The sequence below is a fragment of the Gekko japonicus genome, unplaced genomic scaffold (assembly GCF_001447785.1).
Source record: "Gekko japonicus isolate JY-2015 unplaced genomic scaffold, Gekko_japonicus_V1.1 scaffold250, whole genome shotgun sequence".
Lineage (NCBI taxonomy): Eukaryota > Metazoa > Chordata > Lepidosauria > Squamata > Gekkonidae > Gekko > Gekko japonicus.
In genome coordinates, this window is record NW_015167538.1 from 969841 (window position 1) to 995459 (window position 25619).

A 25619-nucleotide genomic window follows, 5' to 3' on the forward strand; every position below is an offset into this window, starting at 1 on the left:
GGGGGGGGGGGGGTTGAGGTGTGGAATGGAGTGAAGTCCAATCAGCTTCCATATGCAAAAGACCTTGAAACGCTGGGCGGGACTGCACAAAGCAGCCAGTCAACCCAGCCAGCGTCTTCTGGCTGACAGTTCAAGCGTCCATACACTAAAGGTGTGCATTTGGAACGTTGGAGCCGACTATGGCTTTATATATAAGGGAGAGATTATTCTAATGGTAGCTGCAACACTACAGTGGTCTTGCAAGAGGCATATGCATAGGGAGGAAGGGGGCGGATTGGAGTACACTTTGCAGAGCCTTAGGAGGAAGTCTCCACCCACAGATGAGGGTGCCTGCTGCATCCCTGCATGAGCCACTGCTCTGGCCTTGCTTCCTTCAAACACCTTCTATTGGGGGCAGGTAATTCTGCCTCAGGAGCAAATGGACCCTTCGGCAACACCCAGTACAGACAGGAATGGGGCAGAACAGTGACTCATGCAAATACACACAGGGTAGGCTCCTCTGAGGACCTAGGCATGACCTGGGAGATATGTGTTTAGGCTCTTGGATTTTTTTTAAAAAAGGGCTAAAAGCAGGCACAAATTAAAGACGACTCAGGGGGCTAGCCCTCCCCCATGCCATTCCACCCCATCCTCGGTGATACATACACAGACCCTGGAATTGCTTGTTGCCCCGGAGGCGAGGGGAACATATACAGATACCTCTCTGTTTTTCCACCATTGGTTGGCGGGGTGGAAACAAGAAGGTGATTCGTACTGGAAGAATGGCACAAGGGCAAAGTTAAAATCAACCTCCCCACCACCGCTGCCCCAGTTTGAATTTCCCTGCCTCTCTGCCTCTCTTTTTTACGTTGCAAAGATCCTTACCATTACCGCAGTCCATTTTGGTTTTAAAAGGTAAACTTTTTTTGACATGCAGGGATTAAATAAGACCTTCTATTTTGATTCGGGGGTGGGGGGTGGGAGTGCGTCTCAGCTGGCCAGCATTCAGGCTCAGTGGCCAGTCAAGCAGTCCCGCCTTGAAAATGTAGGGTTAAAAGCAGCATTGGTGCACCTAGAAGCTTCAGGGACTGAAGGGAGCCCAGCACAGCCAAGGGAGACAGGGGTCCGGCCTGTCACTTCTTGTGAGAAGGAACGGGCTTGTGACTCCCGCAGGCCTGTGCGGTGCAGCGCGGCACGGCAGCCAGCGAGATCTGTGCTCGCATCTCCATGCGGTCACGTAGCTCCAGGGAGAACACAAAGCAGCACAGGGCGCTGCCTCCTGTCTCACATGCCCTTCTTGTCTGTGATTCTCACTGGCTTTCTTTGTCCCTGCAAAAAGGGATCATCCCAGGGCAGGCCACCTTACGTCACAGCAGCTCTGGATCATAGCTGACAGGTGTCATGGACAATTCCTTGCTTTGAAAAGGCTGGTGCGGCCAGCAAGCAAAGAAGACCCCCCTTTCTCATAAGAACATAAGAGACGCCAATGTTGGATCAGGCCAAAGGCCCATCCCGTCCATCACTCTGTGTCACACAGTGGCCAGAAATACCAGTGCCATCAGGAGGTCCACCAGTGGGGCCAGGACATTAGAAGCCCTCCCACTGTTGACCCCCCCCCCAAGCACCAAGATGACAGAGCATCACTTGCCCCAGAGTCCCTATCTATATCTTGTGGCTAATAGCCACTGATGGACCTCTGCTCCATATGCTTATCTAATTCCCTTTTGAAGCTGTCCATGCTTGTAGCCGCCACCACTTCCTGTGGCAGTGAATTCCATGTGTTAATCACTCTTTGGGTGAAGAAGGACTTCCTTTTATCCGTTCTAACCTGACCGCTCAGCAATTTCATGGAGTGCTCATGAGTTCTTGTATTGTGAGAAAGGGAGAAAAGTACCTCTTTCTCTACCTGCTCTTTCCCATGCATAATCTTGTAAACCTCAATCATGTCACCCCTCAGTCGTCGTTTCTCCAAGCTAAAGAGCCCTAAGCGCCTTAACTTTTCCTCATAGGGAAAGTGTTCCAACCCTTTTATCATTCGAGTTGCCCTTTTCTGCACTTTTTCCAAAACTATAATATCCTTTTTAAGGTGTGGTGACCAGAACGGCACACAGTATTCCAAATGAGGTCACACCATTGATTTATATAGGGACATTATGATATTGGCTGATCTGTTTTCAGTACCCTTCCTAATAATCCCCAGCATAGCATTGGCCTTCTTTATTGCAGTCACACACTGTTCTCCACCCAGGATGGATGCTCGTGGGTCAGTCTGGTCAAGGCCATGGGTGGAAATGAGCAGCAGGGAACACCTGTCTGTGCCAAAGGAAAATGCTCACCTGGGAAGGGGGAGGCGCAGAAGCGGAACCCCCAGAGATGCTGCGATTTGGCTGCTGATTCAGAGGTCAGGATGCCTTTCTAACATGTTGCACAAGATGGAGTAACCATGCTTGACATTTATTTACTTAGTGAAGGTCAAAGCACTTCGCATATCATCTTAGAGATCCTTGACACAGATCCGTAACAGGAGTTCAGGATTCTTTACCCATTATGGGGTACAAAGACTGGGTCTGGCCGCTTTGGTCCAAAGCAAAACTGAACACATGAAGAAACCCACACTGGAACAGAAAAAGATGCGGTTCAAAACCACATTCAAATACCCCAGGTTAATGCTGTATTGACTGCAGAGTCACCCCTGAGTGGCCATAAAACGGCCATAAATCTATGCAGACAGCCACCATAAAACCAGAGATCAAATGAAGTGAAAGTAGCATGCAGTCTGGACGCTGCTATAAAATTCGACAATCAATCAAAGTGAAAGTGGCACGCAATGCAGATGGGAATTTCTGTTCCAGTGTGGGTTTGGTAAGACAGCAGAGCAAATGCTAGATGCAGATTCGGCCTCAGACTGGCTGTGGCTCTCCAGGGTCTTAGGCAGAGGTCTTTCACATCACCTGCTGCCAGATCCTTTAACTGGAGATGCCGGGGATTGAACCAGGGACCTTCCGCATGCCAAGCAGATGCTCTGCTGCTGAGCCACAGCCAGTGTTCCCTCTAAGCTGAGTTAGTGTATAGAATCATAGAATCATAGAATGTTAGAGTTGGAAGGGACCTTGCAGGTCATCTAGTCCAATCCCCTGCACTCTGCAGGAGCATAGCTGAAAGATAGCCCTACATACCTACAATATACCCCAAATACGGTCATCCAGCCTCTGCTTGAAAACGTCCAGCGGAGCATCCACCGCCTCCCGAGGCAGACTGTTCCACTGCTCAACCACTCTTACAGTTAGAAAGGTTCTCCTGATATTTAGCCGGTAACGACTCCCTTGTAATTTCCACCCGTTAGATCTAGTCTTGCAATCCGGAGCAAGAGAGAATAGATCTGCTCCATCTGCTACATGACAGCCCTTCAAATACTTGAAGACTGCAATCATGTCCCCTCTAAGCCTTCTCTTTCCCAGGCTAAACATACCCAACTCTTTCAGCCTTTCCTCATAAGACTTGGATTCCAACCCTCTCACCATCCTGGTTGCCCTCTTCTGGACACGCTCGAGCTTGTCAATATCCTTCCTAAAATGTGGTGCCCAAAACTGGACACAGTACTCCAGGTGAGGCCTGACCATAGCATTTTTTGTACCTAAGTGTAGGACTTTGCATTTATCTCTATTGAAATTCATTTTATTTGTCTCAGCCCACTGTTCTAGCCTATCTAGATCATTTTGAATCCTGACTCTGTCTTCTTCAGAATTAGCAATCCCACCTAGCTTTGTGTCATCTGCAAATTTGATAAGCATCCCCTCTATGTCTTCCTCCAGGTAATTTATAAAAACATTGAACAACACCGGGTCTGGGACCGAGCCCTGTGGCACTCCACTGGAGACTTCCCTCCACGTAGAGGCAGAGCCATTTACGAGTACTCGTTGGGTACGATTTTTCAACCAACCATGAATCCATCCAACGGTTGCACCATCCGGCCCACACTTAACCAGCTTATCCTCAAGGATATCATGAGAAACTTTGTCAAACGCTTTACTGAAATCTAGATACACTATATCCACAGCATTGCCAGAGTGAGCTGGTTCACAGTTTATTAGCCTCCAGCTCACACACTTTTGCCTTAGCTCAAGAAGGATGGTTCCAGAGCAAATTAATTTATGAAGTAGCCAAATCGCTCGCTCACAACTTTATTGCCAGTAGCTCACAAAGTAGAGTTTTTGCTCACCAGATTCCACAGCTTAGAGGGAGAGCATTGGCCACAGCCCCTCCCCCCAAATTAAAAAAAATAGCCATGTTAACACCACCAAAATGACAGGAAACAGTGTGCCATCTTTCAAGTTCCCCAGAACTCTTCATTAGGCTGGTTTGTTAACACAAAAATAATAGAGAGAGGAGAGAGGGAAAGTGCCTCTTTCAGGCTGTCGTATTAATAGGGCTGCCAGCCCTGAGTTGGGAAGCACCTTGAGATGGGGGGAGGGGGGGCTGGAGAGGGCAGGGTCCAGGGAGGGGAGGGACCTCAGCAGGGTTGTAATGCCATCGTTTCCATCCTCCAAAGCAGCCATTTCCTCTGGGGGAGCTGATCTTGGTCACCTCCAGGTGGCACCTGGAGGTTGGCAACCATCTGTATTAAGGCCCCTTCAACTGTTTGCCACAGGGCAGCCTGCAGGACATTTAGCTGACTTCATTGGGCTCAGGGTGTGGCTGGCCGGGAAGGAAAGAAGCAACAGAATAAATGGATTGCATGCCGGGAAGGAAAGAAGCAACAGAATAAATGGAAGCGCCCCACGGAAAAAAGGACGTTGGTCACAAAAGAGGACACCACAACCAAGCAGCCTTCCGGCCCCTGTGACACCTGGAGATGTGTGCGTGAGGGAGGGGCTCTGCTTTTAGCCACTGCTGCCATCAGAAACAAACCTGGCCTCTGCTCTCCTCCTACCTCCCCCCACGCTGGTTACTCCCTTTTCTTTGTGCCCATGTGAACAGCTATTGTTTTCGCTGCCTGCAGCTGCCAAGGCCTCCGTCAGACACCCGGGAAACAAGTCCATGGGTGGGAGAGCCTCCTTGCCAAGAGGCACCAGTGCTGGGCTCCTGCCAGCCGATAACGTCATTTTGTTCTGGCAGCGAAAGAACAGCGTGCAGTCTGACCGACCTGGCTGCACCCGAGGGCCTTTGCTCTTCGACGGCCATGGAAGGATTCCTAGAAGCATTGGGGTCTGCTGAACAGAATGTTCGAAGACCAAGGTGACTCGGTGGGGAATTATTTGAGCCAAAGGAGTGTTCAAAGAGGGAAAACAATCCCCTGAACTCAGAACTGTCTAATGGAGAAACTTGGTCATGGCTTGGTCGCCCAGAGAGAGGGGGCGATGGCCCAGCGGCTCCAAGTTACCCCACCTTGAGCTGCAACACATCGTTCTGGTCTGCAGCCATGGATAATTCCTTACGCCTGTGACTAATCCTCCTGTGGCACACGACAGAAAGAGCCCAAGGCCTTCCTTGGATCTCTGCTAAGAGGAAATTGCACCGATCTCGCCTGGGGGGTAGGGGAAGAGAAAGTTACAAGGTGCTCCTGCAAAATCACATCAGGGTGCCAAATCAGCACCTGGAGCAGAATCCATCTCTGTGCATGCGGTGGACAGCCAGAGCACGCAGCACGCACTCTTCCCCCACCTCATGGAGTCCGAAACGTCTATCGATCAGGAGGATTCAGCTGACTCATTGCCTTGGATCGCTCCCCCCCCCCAGCTAGTACAGACACAGAGTGGGAGACAGCAGTCAGGAACACCCATCAGCTAGTTGCTGGCGACTGCAGCCCAGGAGGTATCTGAGGTACGTGGCTGGGTGCTGTCCTCAGGCACTCTTGCAAAGAAGAGAAGAGCATCCGCACGCTGCCCTCTGGGACCTGGCATTTGCATCCCGCCCTGTCTCTCAGGAACAGAGGGTGGTGTAGATGGGGCCATGCCAAGTTATTTGCACAACCACCCTGCAAGGGAGGCATGCTGAAAGACACAGGCTGGTTCATCTATGGGTGTACATTCGTGTTTGGTTATTGGAGTGCTCGGAACTGGCTGATCATGTAGAAAGGGGCCACCTAATGGCTGCACCAGTGCGTGCATTTGCACGTGTGAATGGATTGCCACGACTGGCACTTCCATAACAGAGTTGGTTCCAAAAGGGTAGTCCTTTCGTCTATTGCAGTGAAACAAACAGAGAAACCCAGAAGTCCAACAGCACCTTAAAGGTTAGCAGAGTTGGGTTATACAGTCTGCTGCCTCCCAGCTGCTTCCAAGTATCCGGGGTAGGAAAAGCAAGAGGTCTTCATGTCCAAATCCAGCCCCCTCTCCAACAGCCGGCAGCAGTTTAAACTGACTCTGCTGGTAGGTACTAAAACGTCAGGGCTGGCTCTCATTTGGTGTAGTGGTTAAGTGTGCGGACTCTAATCTGGGAGAACCGGGTTTGATTCCCCACTCCTCCACTTGCACCTGCTGATGTGACCTTGGGTCAGTCACAAGCTCTGGCACAGCTGTCCTTGAAAAAGAGCAGTTTGTGTCAGAGTTCTCTCACCTCCCAGGGTGTCTGTTGTGGGGAGGGGGAAGGGAAAGAAGTTTGTAAACCGCTCTGAGACTCCGAGTGAAGGGCGGGGTATAAATCCAATCTCTTCTTCTTCTTCATTCACACACGCAAGTCACTCACTGATGTCATTGGCTGACAAATAAGCAGGGGTGCAAGCCAGCCCGGGGGACGTGGAACGGTACAGTATAGCCCAGTTTTGTCAGATCTCAGAAGGTAAGCAGGGTTGGTACTTGGATGGGAGACCACCAAGGAAGACTTTGCAGAGGAAGGCACTGGCAAGCCCCCTCTACTTAATCCCTTACCTTGAAAACCCTTATGGGGTCACCAGAAATCGGCTGTGACTTGATGACACGGTACACCCCCACCCACAAGCCAGCCTTATGACTCCTCCCGATGGGTGAGCAGAACTTTGAAGCCGGGGTACAGACCCCGGGATTGCAGCTCTGAGGAGCAGCTCAACCAAAAATGTCTCTCTCCGTGCAAGTCCAACTTGTGGAGGACAACAGCAAAAAGCTTTGCCTGGCACCAGCAGAGGAAACGGAGGGCCTTCTTCAAGGCTCGGAGGTCCCCAGCGTCGCTTTATTTTGAGCCTCCTTTGAAAGAGGACGCTCTTCCCACCCCCTCCAGACTTGACTACAAGCAATCTCTGCAAAAGACACAAGCAGGAAGATGCCCTTATCCTCTCAAGCGTGTACACCTCAATGGTTGTTTTTAACACACTGATAAGCAACCCGAAACACTGGAATTATCAGCTTCCAAACTAGAAAGGGGGGGAGGAAGGCCCGGGGGGGGGGGGGAGAGAAGAAGAAAAGGCAAAGGATTCCTTCGGCTAATTGATCTCATTTTACATGCCATATGCATCCCAGGCTCTTCAACAAGGCACTAATTCGAGGGGAGGGGGGGCACATGGCACAGCCGTGCTGGCAGCCGGAAGAGCAGCATCCACCTCCCTCTCAAGCCAGCTAAAGAACAGCAAGCGGAAAAGAAGGCAGACTCTCACGGACTGCCAACCAAGCCCACCCCCCCACCCGCACCCCGACTCATGAGACGTGGAAGACAGTGGGCGGGGACTGGTGGTGGCTATGAGAAAATGTGACTCCAGTTCAGATTTTGTCTCTGACACAGAGTGACTGGTGGTCTGAGGAAAGCTGCTCTCTCCCAGCCTCAACCCCCTTGCATATCTGAAACATGGGGGGTAATAATTTTGGTCTGCTTTGCAGGGCTGTTGTGAGAATTAAAGTGGTGAGTGAGCAATTTGGCTACTGAATAAATTAGTTTGCTCTGGAGCTGTCCTTCCTGAGCTAAGACAAAAATGTGTGTGAGCCGGAGGCTAAAAAGCTGTGAGCTAGCTCACACTGACTCCGCTTAGAGGGAACACTGCTCGGGCCTGAACCCTCTCTCGGCCTAACTTACCTCACAGGGTTGTCGCGAGGCTCATTCGAGGGGAAGGAAATCTTCTTATACAGCTCTGAGCTCCTTGGAGGAAGGACGGGATAAAAACGTGATTAAATAGAGCTGGGATGAAAGCAGCCCCCCCCCCCCATAATCTGCCAACTGAAGGCTGGGCTGCTCAAGCGAGGCCCTGACGGAGGGGGGGGCCAGGAGCACGGCTGGATCAGTCCCCTCAGCCCTTCCCGACCCTAACGCAGCCCGTCGGAATCCGGCCTGCTCTTACGAGCTCCATTTTGGGCGCGCACAGGACACAGCCAGCCGGAAAGCAACGACAGATGGGCTCGGTCGGAGCCGCTCTGCAATCTGCTATACGGGAAAGACAGGCTACGGGGCCACGTCTCTGCCAGGCTCTCTGGATATGGAACCTGGCTTCATCTTCCCGGCAGGAAAATGCCACTGGCACATTTGTTTTAGAAATGAAACTGGAGCTCTTGGAGGCCAAGGCGGCCCTTCCCGATCGTTGTGGTTTTAAAATGTTCCAGCGGGTCAGGCTTTCCCCCCTTTCTCCTGCCTGACCTTACTGTAAATGGTTTGGTAAAACTTTCTCATAAATGGATGTCATCTCTTGCTCCCCTTTCTTCTTTCCCACGTTTGTCAAAGACACGGATGGTATTGCTGGCTCCTCCCAGCAGGGACTGACCTTCCCGAGGCAGGGGCATGGCTCATGTGAGCATCTTGGAGTCTGCTGGTGGGTTTTCACCATCCATTTTCTTCTTCCCCAAAGCAAATAGCCAGTCTTGGCTCTTGCCATGGATTTAGGGCCTGGATTGAGCCTCAGTCCTCTGTTAAACCTACGAGACTTTAATTTCTATGGTAAATTAGCCTCTATAGGCGGTTTCAGAACTCTGTCGGTGCTGTGGCCTTCTGGTACCGATAACTCGGTGCATAGGGTTGCCAAGTCTCTTACCGTTAGTGGCAGGGGAGTCTTTGTCCCCTCCTGGGATATTCGTGCTCGTGCATAGTGCGCGCACCGCTGCAACGCCACCCGGAAGTGACGTCATCACGCTGGGGGCGTCACCAGGCAATGCTCTAGCAGTTGCCAAAAAACCTCTATGGTACCATAGAGACACCCCCGGTGTGATGACGTCACTTCCGGGTGGCGTCATCACGCTGGGGGCGTGGGCCTGATCCAGCCATTTTGGGGGTGGGGTTCCCCCCGCCGGCCCAATCCACACCGGCGGATGGGGGGCCGTTTCGGTGGGGGTTTGACAAGCCTATCAGTGCATGACTTTTGCCTTAGAGGATGTTTATACATTCCAGGAGTGAGCGATGTCACTATCAGAATAAAAATAGATAGGAAAGAAAGATAGATCCCCTATCTGTGGTATGAGTTCAGAATCCCACAACAGCTCTCTTCCACCTCATTGGAGCAGCCCAGGCTTCCAAAGAGGTCTCACTTTTGTGGTCGTCGGGGGCACCCCTTCGGAAGCAGCCTGCCTTCACTCTAGGACGATACTTGGCTTGGAGCCTCCCAACGTTTTGAGACTGGCCCCAGTTCCCCATGGGAGCCATTTTGTGCTGTTCCCAGAGGTCATTTCGATGGGGATCGCGGGGGATCGCAGTTCCCCCGGGTGAGGTACGGGGGGCGGGGCACATGATGAAGCCCCACCCCCTGCTTCCGGCTGCCCCGCTTCCAGCCCTCATTCAGCCAGGAGGAGGCAGGAGAAGAGGGAGGGTAAGTTGCTTCCTCCCTGCCTCTCCCCACCCCTGCCTGCCTGCCTGGGGCCAGGGAGGGCCTTCGCTTCCTTGCACTCTCGCCAGCCTTGCAGGTCCACCGCCGGGACCGTTGGGGGCAGGGTGTGTGGCCTTATGACACATTTCCGGTGATGTCAGGGGGTGTGGCCTTATGACACATTTCCGGTGATGTCAGGGTGTGTGGCATATGCTAATGAGTTATGCTAATGAGTTCCCCTAGCTCTTTCTCTACGAAACGACCCCTGGCTGTTCCCAAAACTCCAAAAGTGTCCACAGGGCACCAAGACTGTGAACCCCTGCTCTAGTATCTCTTTAGCCAATACCACAAACACCAACTTGGGTTTTGAATCCAGGCCGACCAAACGATTACAAACTTAGTAAATAAAGGATACAGCAAGCAAAGAAAGCACTGGGGGTATGACTTGGAAAGCAGATGCCAACAGAGGCATTGCCAGTCCTTCCTCCCCTGGTCCTCCTGGGTCACGCATTAGCTGAACTTAACACGGAATGGGGAAATCACCCATGCAGGGGAAATGCGACTGGGTCTCCCTGGCTTCCTCTGTGACCCAAGTCACGTCTGTCACCTGCAGCAAGGTAAGGTGGGGCAAGATATACTGACGGCTCCTCAAGCGTGCACTGCTTTGTGGCTGAGATGCACATTTGCCTGCTTCTAGGCCATTTGCCTGCCTTCTGCGCTTCACGCGGCCAACCCAAGGAAAGAAATATATTCTGTGTGACAAGGGCAATACTGGCTGCCCCTCTAAATGTACAACGGAAAGCCCCTTCCTTTGACACTTAGGCAGAAAAGGGCAGTCCCTGCAGAGAGGAGGACAACGCCGAAGCTGCATCTTAAAAACAAAAGGGGGGGGGAGAGAGAGAGAGAAAGGGAGAAGGAGGGAGGGAGGGAGGGAGATGTAGGAGGAAGGCGGCTGGAGGCAGACTCAAAGCCATCAGGAGCAAACAGAAAAGACGCCGCAAGCTTGCTGCATGTTGGAAATCACAGGAGGAAAAATTCACAAGCAACTTGACCTATTTTGAATATCTGACTGCAAACTACCAACTTCTCAGTTTGAAGAAAGCTGATGGCAGTTGGGGAGGCAGCTAGGGAGCGTGGTCTTGAGGAAGGCTTATGAAATGACGCACGGTGGAGAAACGTGGCGAGAAAAGAAAACGGGAGCCCAGCGGCTCCTTCAAGACTAAAACGCACATTCCAGCATGAGCTATCCATGAGCCGGCGCTTACTTCATCAGATGCCCAGGAGCGGTCAACCACGAGGCAGGCATTTTGCTCATGCTCTATTTTGCCGCTACTGACCAACAGGGCTGCCCATCCAGAATTGTCCACAAGGGCAGAGGGAAATCCTAGGGTTGCCAACCTCCAGGTGGGGCCTGGCACGCTACTGCTTTTACAGCTGATCTCCAGATGCCCGAGAGCAGTTCCTCGGAGAAAATGGCTGCTTTGGAGGGTGGGCTCTATGGCACTGTACCCTGCTGAGGCCCCTCCCCTGCCCAAACCCCGCCCTCCCCAGGCCCCACCCCCCAAAATCTCCAGGTATTTCCCAACCCAGAGCTGGCAGCCCTCAGGTGGGGCATGGAGACCTCCCAGAATCTCAGCTGACCTCTGCTTTACCTGGAGGAAATGGCTGCTTCGGACTCTATTGGCATCACACCCCTGCTGAGGTCCCTCCTCTCCCCAAACCCCACCCTCCCCAAGCTCCACCCCCAAAATCCCCAGGTGTTTCCCAACCCAGAGCTGGCAACTCTAGGAAATCCCCTCCTACACCTCTCAGTACAGGAACCTGAGGCCCACCCATGCAGCTGACAGGCAGTAAACTCAAGACAGATTAAAGGAAGAGCAGTGCAGAATGAATGTATGGAGTTCACTGCCACAAGGCGCGGCAATGGCCATTCACTGTTAAAGCGGGGTTTAAGATGTCCAAAAGCGGAAAGGAGGGCAGAGCAATGAGGTTCTCAACAGGTTTTTTTGTAACAGTTGAAGAGAAGTGGGCGTGAACTGGAACACCCCAGTTCAACACTCTCGCAAAGCCGGCCTCGGCAGAAAATACCTTCTCCCCTCTGGCATCAGTACGGAGATCATTATACTTTCTAAACTTGGAAGGTTGTTGACGACCTGACCTGGATGGCCCAGGCTAGCCCGATCTCACCAGATCTCGGAAGCTAAGCAGGGTCAGCGCTGGCTAGGGCTGCCAAGTGGGGGCGGGTGGCGGGTAAACCCCCCCTTTGGAGGTCCAATTTCCGCTGCCGCGGAATGGGGCCCCGGGGGGGAACCCCACTCCCAGCGTGCGCGTCACCAGGAAGTGACGTTATGATGCCGGGCACGCTGGGGGCGGGGCCACGACCATCCGAGGGGAAACTCTATGGTTTCCCCTTGGATGGTCGTGGTCCCGCCCCCAGCATGTCCGGCGTCATAATGTCACTTCCTAGTGATGTGCATGCTGCGTGCGAGCGCGCTCCGGGATCCACCCGGGAGTCCCCCGCTCCAGAGGTGAGTACTACTTGGCAACCCTAGCGCTGGCTAGTATTTGGATGGGAGACCTCTAAGGAAGATCAGAGTCATGACGCAGAGCCAGGCAATGGCAAACCACCTGTGGACGTCTCTCGCCTTGAAAACTCCACAGGGTTGCCGTAGGTCCGCTGAGCCGTGATGGCCAAAAAAAAAAAAAATGGTGAAAAGATTCCCCCACTAGAAGATGTGGATCACTCATGAAAAGCTGTGCTAAGTTCTGAAAATTCATGGCTGGTAGACTTCCCAAGGCCTTTTAGGATGGAACTGCACTTTAAAGAGAGGTGGATTATTTATTAAAAACTGCTTCCCCGGTGGCTACAATATAAAGGAGACATTTTCCTAGAGAATTCCCCTCCGTAATATTTTTTTAATTTATTTACTTCATTTATATGTGTCTGTTCTCCCCAGTGAGGGCCCAGAAACGCTTGCAATAAAGGCAGCAGGTGCAGAAGAGAATCCTTCAGCCAGAAACTGGATTCAAGCGCTACCGAAAACCGTCATTCTGAGTGCAGTGGTACGCTAGGATCCTGAAACAGAGGTCGCTGCAGGACTTATCAAGAATTAAGCCACCCAGCTGAGTGAATTCATAGCTCATTCCCTACCCACAGAGAAGCAGTGACGTCATCCCATTGGAGAGATTAAGGATGCAGTGGGATTGCCTCAGGAAGCCCGAACTATACAGATGCAGAGAAATCCCAGAACCACCCACCCATGATAGACAGACCCATCACTGAACTTGTGGAACTCACTTCCACCGGAGGGAGCAATGTCGCTTCAATGGCTTTAGCAGATAATTACACAAATCCATGGAGGGTAGGCCCTCTGATAGTTATCAGCCTTGATGGCTAAATGGAACCTCCATGTTCAGAGGCAATGTACCACTGAATGCTAGTTGCTGGGGGGACAACAGGCTTTGGTCTCTGCATCCCAGTTTGTGGTCCCGATGAGGGCATCTGGCTAGCCACTGTGGGAAAGAATATGGTCAGCTAGAGGAAACCAGCTTGGTCCGATCCAGCAGGACTGTTGTTCTTATGTTCTTAAGTACCAGTACCAACTGGGTCAAGGGTTGGATGGGCGACCAAGAAGCAATATTAACTGGGCTGTCCTGCAGTTGCGATGGAGGAGGAGGGTTGGATTTATACCCCACCCTTCACTTGGAGCCTCAGACCAGTTTACAATCTCCTTTCCCTTCCTCTCCCCACAACAGACACCCTGTGAGGTAGGTGGGGCTGTGAGAGCTCTGAGAGAACTGTGACTGACCAAAGATCATCAAGTTGGCTGCATGTGGAGAAGTGGGGAATCAAACCTGGTTCTCCAGATTAGAGTCCGCCGCTCTTGACCACTACACCAAACTGGCTCTCAAGCAGCTTCCTATTTCCCTGGGAGCAATCGCCAACCACCTCTGCTTCTCGCTTGCCTTGGAAGACCCTTGCTGGGGTCACCCTAGGTGGCAGCAACTTGAAGGCACTTCTCTCTCTCTCTCCCCCTCGCCCCTCCTCTCTATCTCCCCCCCCCTCTCTCTCACACACACACACTGCCCTAGGAGATGACTGAGGAAAATGAATACATCCCTTTCAGAATTTTAATACAGAAAAACAAAACAGAACTCTGTACCCTGGTATCACATGTCGGGGAAACGAGAAGTGCAAGAGATCTATTTGCACCTTTGTCTTAGTGTAAGTCTCTTGCAAGTCTAGCAGAACAATTTCCAGAGCAGGCCCCTACTGTATGATTACGTCAGGTGCAAAAACAATGTAGTAAACGGGGCGTCACACACAGGCCTGCCATTTCACAGGTCGTTCCCCGAGAGGCATAACGAGAAGAGGAACAAAATGTCAACGGTGAAATGCCAAATATGAATATTGCACCCTTGGAATCCCGGTGCTTTGGACTTCTCAGTATCTTCTGTGGGTCTGGGGTTTTTGGACATCCTCGCCCACTTTCGGATACTCAACACCCTCACGTGCCACCTATCAAACCACGAAACCGAGCATCACCAGATTCAATCATGCTCTGACCACCCAGTTAGGGCAAAAAGCTGACGTGGAGTCCATAGGAAAGAACACCTTCTAGCATCAGGTGTGAATTCACCGCACGTCCAACATTTCCAAGGGGCTGGGGGGGATTAGCTGTTTAAATTTTAAACCTTGAGTGCCCATTAAGATGTGGCTGGGCTGTGGGCGTCCAGATCCAATCTGTGCCAGCGTTGCCTCTCTCTCTCTCCCTCCCTTGGCTGAGCACAGTGGAATATTAAAACCCGAGAAGGATTGCTGTCGAGGTTGCTGAGAAAATGAGCCCGTGAGAAGAGCAGGGAAACTGAGCCAGGCCGGGAGAGGGAGGAGCCACAAGCAAAGGAGGTGGAGCGCCCCATCTCTCTTCCTTTCTCATTCCTTTAAACAAACATCCGTGACACTAACACACTTGTCTGCTGAGCTTCGTGGAGACCATGGCAGCCACAACCGCATTTTCCCTGCTAAGAAGTGGTCTTTATTTATTCACGTAGCACCCATAACGTCTGTACTGCTCACAATTAAAAGCAATGAAGAGTCCAGCAGGACTGGAGCAAGATCCTGTTCCCAGTCAGCCATCCTGTTCCCAGCAGATGCCTTTGAGAAACCCACATACAAGGTTCAAAGATAATGCTCATCTCATTGGCCCCTCCCAGCAGCTGGTGTTCAGAGGTTATACCCGTCTCCAAACATGGAAGTTTCTTTTTAACTGCTATGGCTGGAAATTAGTGATTGATGACCCCTGTGAATCTGCCATCTTAAAGCCACCTTGTGGCAAGGAGTTCCACCAATTAATGATGTTTTGTATGTGTGGAAGGAGGAGGAGGAGATTGGATTTATACCCCGCCCTTCACTTGGAGTCTCAGAGTGGCTTACAAACTCCTTTCCCTTCCCCTCCCCACAACAGACACCCCGTGAGGGAGCTGGGGCTGAGAGAGCTCTTTCGAGGACTGCTCTTGAGAGAACAGCTCTGAGAGAACTTGTGACTGACCCAAGGTCACAGCAGCAGCTGCATGTGGAGGAATGGGGGATCAAACCTGGTTCTCCCAGATGAGAGGCCACACTCTTAACCACTACACCAAACTGGCTCTATTTTCTTCATACCTATATACATATACCCTAACCTGGCTGGCTGGGCCAGGTCAGATCTCAGAAGCTAAGGAGGTTTGGCCTTGGTCAGTGTTTGGATGGGGGACCTTAATATCTGCTGGCCACTGAACATTCTACATATCTGGGAGTGGAAGGAGGAGAGCAACCAAATGTATGATGCTGCCTTCTACCAAGTCTAGGGTTGCCCGCTTAGGGTTGGGAATTCCTGGAGATCTACACATCCAGATTGGGCCACTGCCCCCAAGGAGCTTACAGTCAAAGTGGCAGCAAACAACAACGGCACCCCCCACGATGAGCACATTCAGCACCCAAGAGCGACCATCTGTGTGCATAAATTGTGCGCGCCAACACAGATTTGGTGGCAAATCTCTGAATGCAGGGACTATCCAAAGGCAGGCACTTGAGGAGCCGCACTTTGACTTTGCTGGCTCATGAAGGATGAGAGTCTGCTCCCCTAGAGAGAAGGGATGCAACGTCCTGCAAGCCTCACTTTGCGGAAAAGGTCAGCCGGTGCTGCCCAATTCTTACCTGCAAGGATGTCTTCCAAAAGCTTCATCCACTAGAGGGAGAAAGGAAGGCAAATCTCACTGGGGGACTTCCACTAGTTGCTCAAGAAAGCTGATAAGTCAGCCACATGGACACTAAACTGCAATCACCTGGCAAAAACTTCTCCAGGTGCCCTAGTCTTCTGAGGTAAAGGCAGGCAGGTGCCTTCTTTGTTGTGGCCCCATGCCTGTGGAACTCTCTGCCCCTTGATGTTTACCTGTTGCCATATTGGCCAGTGTTTAGGTGTCAGGTTTTCTTCTGCATTTGACTGGTTTTTGTGCTGTGGTTTCAGACTGGTGTTGCTACTCCCCTCCCCTCCCCACCCCGGCTTTCTGGTGGTTTGGTTTCTCATGGCTGGTTTTCAGACTTGAAAACTGCTGCTGTCCTTTCTTGGCTCAAAGCTGGATGTTTTCCCCCAACTGCTACCATTGTAATGTAACCATTCTAATTCATGTTTTGCATGTATCTGGTAATACTCACTTTCGATAGCTTTGTAAACCCCTTTGAAAGTTAGGGAAAGCACAATGCCTGTGCATAAAATGCCGTCAAATCACAGCTGACTTATGGCAACTCCGTAGGGTTTTCAAGGCAAGACCCGAACAGAGGTGGTTTGCCATTGCCTGCCTCTCCATTGTTTATGTCATTTATAGTCCTCCTTTCTCACTAGGAGCTGCGGTGGCTCAAGTGGTTAAGACGCTGAACTGCAGGCTGTGGAAGGTCAGTAGTTCAGCAGTTCGAGACCCGGGTGCCGCATGATGGAGTGAGCTCCCATCTCTAGTTCTAGCTCCTGCCAACCTAGCAGTTGGAAAGCAAGAAATTGCAAGTAGATAAATAGGGTACCACTTCGGTGGGAAGGTAACAGCGTTCCGTGCGCCTTGGTGTTTAGTCATGCCGGCCACATGACCACAGAAATGTCTTCGGACAGCGCTGGCTCTTCGGCTTTGAAACGGAGATGAGCACCGCAACCTTAGAGTCGGATTTGACTGGCTTTCGAGCAAGGGAACCTTTACCTTTACTTTTCTCACTTGGACTCAAGGCGGATTGCACAGAGTGAACAATACAATCGACAAATGGGGCATTCACTAAACAATGCAATAGGAGTGATCCTGACACTTAAGAACATAAGAGATGCTAGTGTTGGATCAGGCCAATGGCCCATCCAGTCCAACACACTGTCACACAGTGGCCAAAGATACCAGGTGCCATCAGGAGGTCCACCAGTGGGGCCAGGACACTGGGAGCCCTCCCACTGTTGACCCCCCCCCCCAAGCACCAAGCTTCTGGGTGGTCTCCCATCCAAGTACTAACCAGGTCCATCCCCGCTTAGTTTCTGAGATTTGACGAGATTGGGCTATCCAGGGCTATCCAGACCAGGGCAGGAAAAGCAAGATATGTTGCATTTTTAAGTTGCTGGTCACCTCCTCTCCCAAGTCCTAAGAACAGAAGTCAGTTTGAAAGAGGAAGAGCAGCTGTGCTTGGCGCACATGGTGGTAAATAGGGTTAACCCAGCGGCCCGAAAGCAATTAAATCAAGCGAGTAGGCAAATGGGTACCCACCCTTAGATGGGTGGGGGGCACCCTCCTCCTCTAGTGAGGCGTGTGGTGGCAGCGTCAGCAGCAACATCGGCGAGAACGGCGGCGGCGGCGGAGCCTGGATGGCAAGGCGTGGAGGAAGCAAGAACTGGCAGAGCGATCCCTGGTGGCCGTTGTAACATCAAAGCGGCAGATGACTGCGGTGGAGACCAGGAAGATGCACGATGACGTGCATTGTGGGCGCGGCGGAGCCGAACAGGACAGAGCCGAGGCCGGAAGCAAGCACGGGGCGTGCACCAGAAACGGTCCCACCAACGAAGCAGCCGGCCCAGTGAGATGCCAGAGACCGCCGGGAGAAGGAAGAAGCCGAGCCAGAAAGATACAGCAGGCCCACCACCAGGGTGCTGGTAGGAAAAATCCCCACCCCTATATCATGTGGCCTTAGTTAGGATTGAACAGTTCTTAGAACCTTCCCTGTAAACCGCCCAGAGACCCCTAGCGGTTAGGGCGGTATAATAAGTCGAATTAATAATAATAACATTTCCAAAACCCGCAAAGCCTGTTTACTCAGAAGGAACAGCAGGGCCAAAGAAGTATGGAAGTGCCTCTCATCCAAAGGCATCGATGTTTTGGCTACATGGTCTTCAGCTGTTCTAAAGAACCATCATCCAACTGGAGCTCCACAGCAGGGCCTGAGCATCGTCTCCTTGGCAGGGCACAGACTTGTACCACCCCTCTCCCTCCCCGGCTCCGATCCCATCCCACACATACAGTCTCATCAGTCACGAAAGAAAACATGTCATTTTCTTTCTGAAATAACCTAAACGGACCCTGTCATGTCAATGTTCTTAAAGCCTGGACCAGACCTGTGTGACTTCCCAGTCACCTGTAAAGTGAACCCATTCCCCCCATCTGCTAGAGAGAAGCTGAAAAAGGCTTTGCTTCCTATTATGAGCATACATATTCGCCTTCTGTTGCTTTCGACCAAACAGATCGCGTAGGTTTTTGAAACACCACAAACAGCCAGCTAAGCCTGTTTACCCAGGAGGAAAGTGGGAGGGGAATGCATACCACCGTGAATAATCTTTCAAACCACCTTTGACACTCACAAACATTGCACCTGGCCCACAGTTGAGATATAGCCAAACCTGGGATAAAAATTGAACCCTAGGAGAAATGCTTGTGAACATGCCTGTCCCTACCAAAGGGCTTCATTCCTTGGTCATCCTAAGCAAAAAGCCGGGTTTGCAAACAACTCCGCTGACCTAAGAAGTAAAACCTGGCAGGGCAACATCCAGCATATTTCCACACAGGCGCCAGCCTGACTCTGAAATCCACAGGGGCATCTCTGAGCGCACGCATCTTTCCATTCCTGTCTATGATTTTGCCCGTACTTCCGAGAAGTCCCATTGGGAAGGCAAAACAGAAGAGAGGAAGGACCAGAATTCTATGCTTGATTTATCTGGATGCCTTGTGGCCAGTGTTCCCTCTAAGCTGAGTTAGTGTGAGCTAGCTCACAGTTTTTTAGCCTCTGGCTCACACATTTTTGTCTTAGCTCAGGAAGGACGGCTCCAGAGCCAACTAATTTACGCAATAGCCAAATCAATCACTCACAACTTTAATGCCAGTAGCTCACAAAGTAGAATTTGTGCTCACAAGACTCCACAGCTTAGAGGGAGCATTGTTTGTGGCTTGGCTTCATTCATAGCACACTCCACCCAAAGGACATGAAACAGGAAACAATGAGTTGAAATCATACCCCCCCCCCCCAAGTTACACAGATACTAACACCCTAAGCTGTGCTATGGAGAGTCAGACTACTGGTACATCTTGCCCATCATCTTCTCTAGTGGAAGCTCTTCAGGATCAGGCAGAGAAAGATCTTTAACTGGAAATGATAAGAATCGAATCTGGTGCTTCTGCGCATGGAGCACATGTCCTATCCCTGAGCCGCAGTCCCTCCAAAAATAGCCCTGAAGATTTGAAACTGCTTTATAAAAATTACTTTTGCAAACGATGCAAAACTGAATTATTCAGGAGGGCCTTTTTACAAAAGCAATAGAGTTTTATAGTGTGTGCTACATGCCGTCAAGTTGCTTCCAATGTCTGGCGACCCTATGAATTAATGACCTACAGATTATCCAATCACCAACAGCCTTGCTCAGGTCTTGCCAGCTGAAGGCCGCTGCTTCCTTTATTGAGTCAATCCATACCATGACGGTTGGGCAGGGCTCTTTTTGTAGAAAAAGCCCAGCAGGAACTCATTAGCATAATAGGCCACACCCAACAGCAGAAACTCATTAGCATATTAGGCCACAACCCTGACAGCACAGCTCATTAGCACATTAGGCCGCACCCCCATGTTACCAGAAGTGTGGTCATCCAGCCACACCCACCTTTTGCTTGTTATTCTGTTTACCTTGTTTGTTGTCAAAACCCAGGGCATTTTTGTAGCAGGAACTCCTTTGCATGTTAGGCTACACACCCCTAATGTAGCCAATCCTAATGAGTTTCTGCTGTTGGGTGTGGCCTATTATGCTAATGAGTCCCTGCTGGGTGTGGCCAACTCAGGAGCCAGCCAGAACTCCATTCCTGTGTGTTGCTGCCCAAAAATAGCCCTGACATTGGGTCTTCCTGTTTCATTGCTGCCTCCACCTTTTCCTAGCGTTATTGTCTTTTCCAGTGAGTCTTATCTTCTCATCACGTGACCAAAGTATGTGCAGGGTTTTATTTCAACGGAATTGATTCAGAAAGACTGCATTAGTAAAGGGAAAGATACTGTGGCCTGTACTACAGCGTGCAGTATATACTATCAGTTGCCGCGTGCATTGTCCTATTATGTAATTCCTGCAGTGTTTAATAAACCGTGTTAATACTTAGGCTTTGTTGCAAGCTTTTCGCTTGGTTTTAACTTCTGCCTCCTAATCCGATCACGCTGCTTACTGGATGTCCCATCCTATTGACTGCATTGACTTACACTTTGCAATCTGCCTTGTGTCTCCGTAAGAAAGGTGGACTATAAAAAAATATAAATAAATAAATAGTCCAGGACTGGCAGCAGTTCATGGAGGACACGTCTATCAGCGGCTACTGGCCATGGTGTTTGAAAGGAAATTCCACATTCACAGGCATTAAAGCTCTGAATCCCAGTGCCAGGAGGCAATATCAGGGGAAGGCCTCGACCTCTACGCCCTTTTGTTGGCCTTCCAGAGTAACTAGTTGGCCACTGTGTGAGACAGAATGCTGGACTAGATGGTTCGATCCAGCAGGGCTCTTCCTACGTTATGTTCCCCATTGTCCCAGCCAGAGAAAGGTCTTTCTCAAAACCTAAGAGCTTTTAACTGGAGACCGTGGGCCTCTGGTATGTATATAAAAGTAGTGTGCTATTGCTGATTCATGGCCTCTCCCTACGACCATCTCGCTTGGCTACTGAGTGAATACAAAACATCTCGCAACACTACTGGACAATGCACATGCTCAGGCGAGTCTCCCAGAGAGGAGAGTTCCAAAGCCCAGGGGCAAGCATCACCCCCCTCGTGGTCCTAGCCTGATGCAGGAACGAGGAGCTGAAAACTGGAATAAGCTGTCACAAGCGATCCAAAGTCACCACCGCTGCTTCTCTCTCTTCCCTTATTTACAACACGCAATATGCAGTGAGATAGAACAGTTCACAGTGGGGTCTGGATGCCAAAAAAATAAGTCCAGATAAGAGGAGAGGATGCTGTCTGGGAAGGATGAGGTCCTGGGGAAAGTAATTCTGCCTGTTCTAGATGGGGCAGATCTTTCTTCAGATTGGCTCATTTAAGAGTTTAGGGGACCTGCTGGACCCAACCCTTTTGCCACAAAAACAAGCCAAGTATACTCCCCCCCCCCCGATACATTTAGCATTGAGTATCAACACCCTGCTGATCCATGCTACCATAACCTTGGAGCTAGACTACTGAAATGTGCTGTATGTGGGGCTGCCCTTGCAGGCAACCCAGAACTTCCAGCTGGACCAAAATGCAGCAGCCCATGTTTTCACTGGGGCAAAACACTATGGCCATAAATGATAATTCTAGAGACTTCACACTGATTCAGTTTAACAAGCTGGTTATTACCTGTAAAGCCCTTCATAAGTTAGGGCTACAAACCTGAAGGATTCTCTCTCCCCATACATATCTGTGTGGACTCTTCCCAGCAAACCCTTTTTGTGCAGTTCGGTCAGTTTCTACCCAGTCTTAGGCCTTGGGAGGGGGCTGCACCATCTTTAAGAAAAAATAAGCCAGACATGCTCCAACCCTTCTGGTATTTTAGAGACTCTGTAAAGCTGGGCTTTTGGGTGAGCTTCTTAAAGCCGACTAAATACGGTGAGCTGTTCTAACTGGGCTGGCCAGGCTGCTGAGCAAAGCTCCATCCATTGCTTTATTTATTCTATGATGCTCTTCTGAGTCTAGCGATGTCTGGTTTGTGATGGAATATCACGGATTGGTTCTCGGTGGTTTGTTTGTATGAAATCTTAGCGCTGTACGCCGCCTTGGGGAAAGAAGGCGGCATGGTATAGCCCAATCTTATCAGATCTCAGAAACTAAGCAAGGTCAGTAGTACTTAGAAGGGAGACCTCCAAGGAAAACTCTGCAGAGGAAGGCAATGGCAAACCACCTCTTCTCACTTGCCTCGAAAGCCCCTTGCTGGGGTCGCCATAAGTCAGCTGCAACTTGATTGCCCTTTACATGCACACTCAAGCCCCCTTGAATTTCAAATCAGGGGGGAGAGGATGGGGGGGAAGTTTTTAAGATGAATACAGTTGCTTCCTGAACCCAGGTGCAGGGGTGAGTGGGTAGCTAGGGTGATTCAGTAGATGAAGGAAACGCACTCTGCATATGCTCAGGGCGGTTCCTAAAATTCCAGACAGGTCCCGGAGCTCGGCCCAGATGCAGAGGAAGTTCTGTGTTCAGTCGTAGCCAAGTCGGAGCAATATTTAAATCTTTTTAGGAGTCAGGTGTTTGCAGGGCTCCTTGAAGGACAACAAAAAAATAACCCCACGTCCTGAATGACACTAGATCTGAATGTAAGTGAAACGAATCAATGCTTCTGTCTCAGGGTCTTTGGTGCCCCTGAGCATCAAAACGTTGCCCAACACCCAATCCTCAGGTCTGTAAGGGGCACATTGCGCTAGTGCTGACCTGGGGGGGGGGAGAGTGGAATACAGGCTTCGGGGCAGAGGTCACCATTTGGGTCACTTCAAGGCTTCTCACAGAAATCACCTCACACCAAAGGATGTTGAGCCCCCCCTTGAAGGGGGGCTGGACACAACCCATCTGACCCCCCCATCCCACCCCCACAGAAGTCTGCGCATACTCTCTGCCCCACACAACCAATTCACCGCTGTAACTGGAATGTGGTTATTTGGGGGAATCCTGTTCCTTCTCTCTCCCACCCGCCAGACTTATCAGGGCAGTCTCTTCGGATCCCTCAGGCGCTTCCCCCAGACAGGGGGAAAGAGCTTTGTCCTCTTCACCTCTTCGGATGAAGGTTTTCCGCCAGCTCCATGTCTTGGGTGGTGGTGGTGGTGTCTGTATAATCATTTGCCTCATTTCAGTCTTTCCCATCGTTTGGGGTCGTGGTGCACCCCCAATATTCACACAGGAAGAGGGAAGGGTTCACCTACAGTTCCAAAGTGGGGTGAGGAGGCCTGCCCCTCTCTTCCCCCAAAAAAACATTTCCTTTTTAACCATTGCCATGCCTCCCCAGGAGCAAAAGCTTCAAACCCCCCACCCCAATCAACAGGGCACCACCAAGAAAGCACGAGGGGGGGCGCTATAATCTTGCAACACACACACACACACCCTCCCCAACCGTCGGTTCTTCTTCCCCAAGGCTTCACGCCGCCCCTTCCAGTTCCCACAGACGCCCCAAAACCCCTTGCCCCCACTCGAAAGACCCCCCTGCCCCAGTCGACGGCGCGTCCTCCCCACAGTTGGGTGGTGCCCCCTCCTCTTCTTGCAGGGGAGGAAACCTCCTCGGGTCTTCCCTCCACCCTGAAGTCTGTCCCCCTCTCCAAAAGAAGAAGCAGCAGCCGGTGGCGCCTCGGCCTCCTGGCCCAGACGGGGCGTCCACCCATTCTCCCGTCGGCCCCGGACTCACCGTGCGCAGCTCCTGCGTCCGGTCCTTCATCGCTGCTGCCGCTGTTGCTGCTGCTGCTGCCGCCGCGGCTAGCTCGCCTCCCTGCCTCTCCGGCGGCCGCGATCAAGGGAGGAGCTGCGAGGAGGAGGAGGCGGGCGGCGGCGGCACATGCGCTGGAGCCGGAGGGAGGGCGGCAGCAGCAGCCAGGCAGTCGGAGGCTTCAGCCTCACACACACACCCCGACGGTCCCGGAGGAGCCCGAGGCAGGCTGCTGGGTGGCCGCGCCAGGCGAAGACGGAAGCCTCTTCCGGAGCTCCACACTCGCTGCCCGGAGAGCCCTGGCCCAGCCGGGCGGTAATCGCGCGGCAGGACCCGCCAGTTTGCACTCGCGGCACGCTCAGAGGCACTCGTCTGTTAGGACGCTTCCCGGCCTAGGGGGAAAAAAGGCGCGCTTATCCTGGGAGTAAGACAAGCCATAGCAGGGCTGGTGGACATTGGTGGGGGTTGGCCCCCCGAATAAACATTTAAAGGATTGGGCTCTATAGACTGATCTCTGGGGAGGGGCCGGTAGCTGTTTGAAAATAAATGCTCTGCCGGTCATGGTGATTTTCTCGGGATATTTACAGTCCATAAGTCCTGTTTGTTTGTTTTTTTTAGGGGTGGGGATCCTTCAAGTGAAAGGAACTCTGTGCTTGCTCAGAAAAACTCTGTCCAGGGTGCTGGAATTCCTGACACCCAAAGCTAACGGTTGTGGTGTTTGGGTATGATGCTATAAGACGGGGATCCCCAAAGTGGTGCCTGGGACCACCATGGAGCTGCCAACACCTTTCCCGTGGCCCACCAAGTGTTTTTGAGAAAGTGGGTGGGAATAAGTAGGCTCTTGGAGGTCTGATTGACTTGCAGACAGCTTCCTCTACAGTGCTGGTTGTATCCTGTCTCTGACTCCTCTTTCCCGGTGTATTTTTTAATGTCTACTCCTCTTGCCCCCTGCACTTCAGCTTCCTCTGTGACTGTGGTTGGCTCTGCCTCCTGGGGTAGCCATTTTGTGGTTGGTCCCACCTTCTTGTGCCAGAATTCTGAAGGTGCCCAAGGGCTCGAAAAGGCCAGGGACTCCTGCTGTAAGTGGACTTGTTGCTGGGAAAGGAGGCATATATAAGTCAGGCTGTAGGATGGGGGGGGGGGGTAGCAAGCAGATGTAGTAGGTGTTATTTTAAGCTGTTTCTATCTTGTTGGAATTTCTTTAGTCAATGGATCCTTAAGCTAGGAAGGGAGGCTTTCTTGAGTAAGACATCACAACTTGAGAGACTGGTCATGTGGTGCCCCCCCCCAGAAGGGAGTTTGCTGGTGGGAAAGATCAGGTTCCATTTGATAAGGTGGGGTTGCCAACTGACCAGTGCGGTGTGCGTGTGCCTCATTTTGTCCTGCTATTGTGCCTTTAACCACATTGTCAGGTGCAGAAATCAGCCCATGGGTTTTTCTTTTTCCCCTCATGACCCAAAGATAAGCCTGATCATTTGCTATGGCCTACCTCTCAGGCAACTGTTAAAAGCACAGCTGCGGTGGCTTCTTGAAAAGGTGACAACCCAACAAATGGCTACATTTCGAATCCAGACTGCATCTGAAGAAATAAGCTCTGGTTGACAAAAATTCATGCTAGAATAAACGTTGTTTGTCACCAGACTTGTGTAAAGAGCCATCGAATCCCAGCTGACTTATGGCGACCCCGTAGGGGTTCCAAGGCAAGAGACTGATTGAAGTGGTTTGCCATTGCCTTCCTCCAAATAGCAACCCTGGAATTCCTTGGTGGTGGTTCTCCCATCCAAAGACTAACCGGGGCCGACCCTGCTTAGCTTAGCTGGGGCTACCCCTCTTCTTTTAGAAAGCGGACTTGGGAAGAGTTATTCGGAAGAGATTCTGCCACCTGCTGGCTAGAGGAAGGGTAGCAAACGAGCCTGGCTGACTTAGCTAAATCTTTCCTTTAGCACATCTTATACACACACACCCCTTCAAAGAGGTCTGCAGCCCTTCTTCTGTGCTTGAAACAGCTCTGCAAGGCAGGCTTCTGTCATTCCCATTAACTCAGTTTTAGCAACCTATACTC

The 25619-nt window shown here is 51.4% G+C and overlaps 1 protein-coding gene across 1 annotated transcript in view; it reads right to left on the reverse strand.

Annotated features, from left to right (window-relative positions):
- STX1A (syntaxin 1A) overlaps positions 1–23569 on the reverse strand; it is a 70452-nt gene extending 46883 nt beyond the window's left edge. Inside the window, exon 1 of the mRNA XM_015413538.1 lies at positions 23540–23569. Coding sequence (XP_015269024.1) covers positions 23540–23569 — 30 coding nt within the window. The remainder of the gene's footprint in view (positions 1–23539) is intronic.
- Between the last annotated feature and the right edge of the window lie 2050 nt (positions 23570–25619).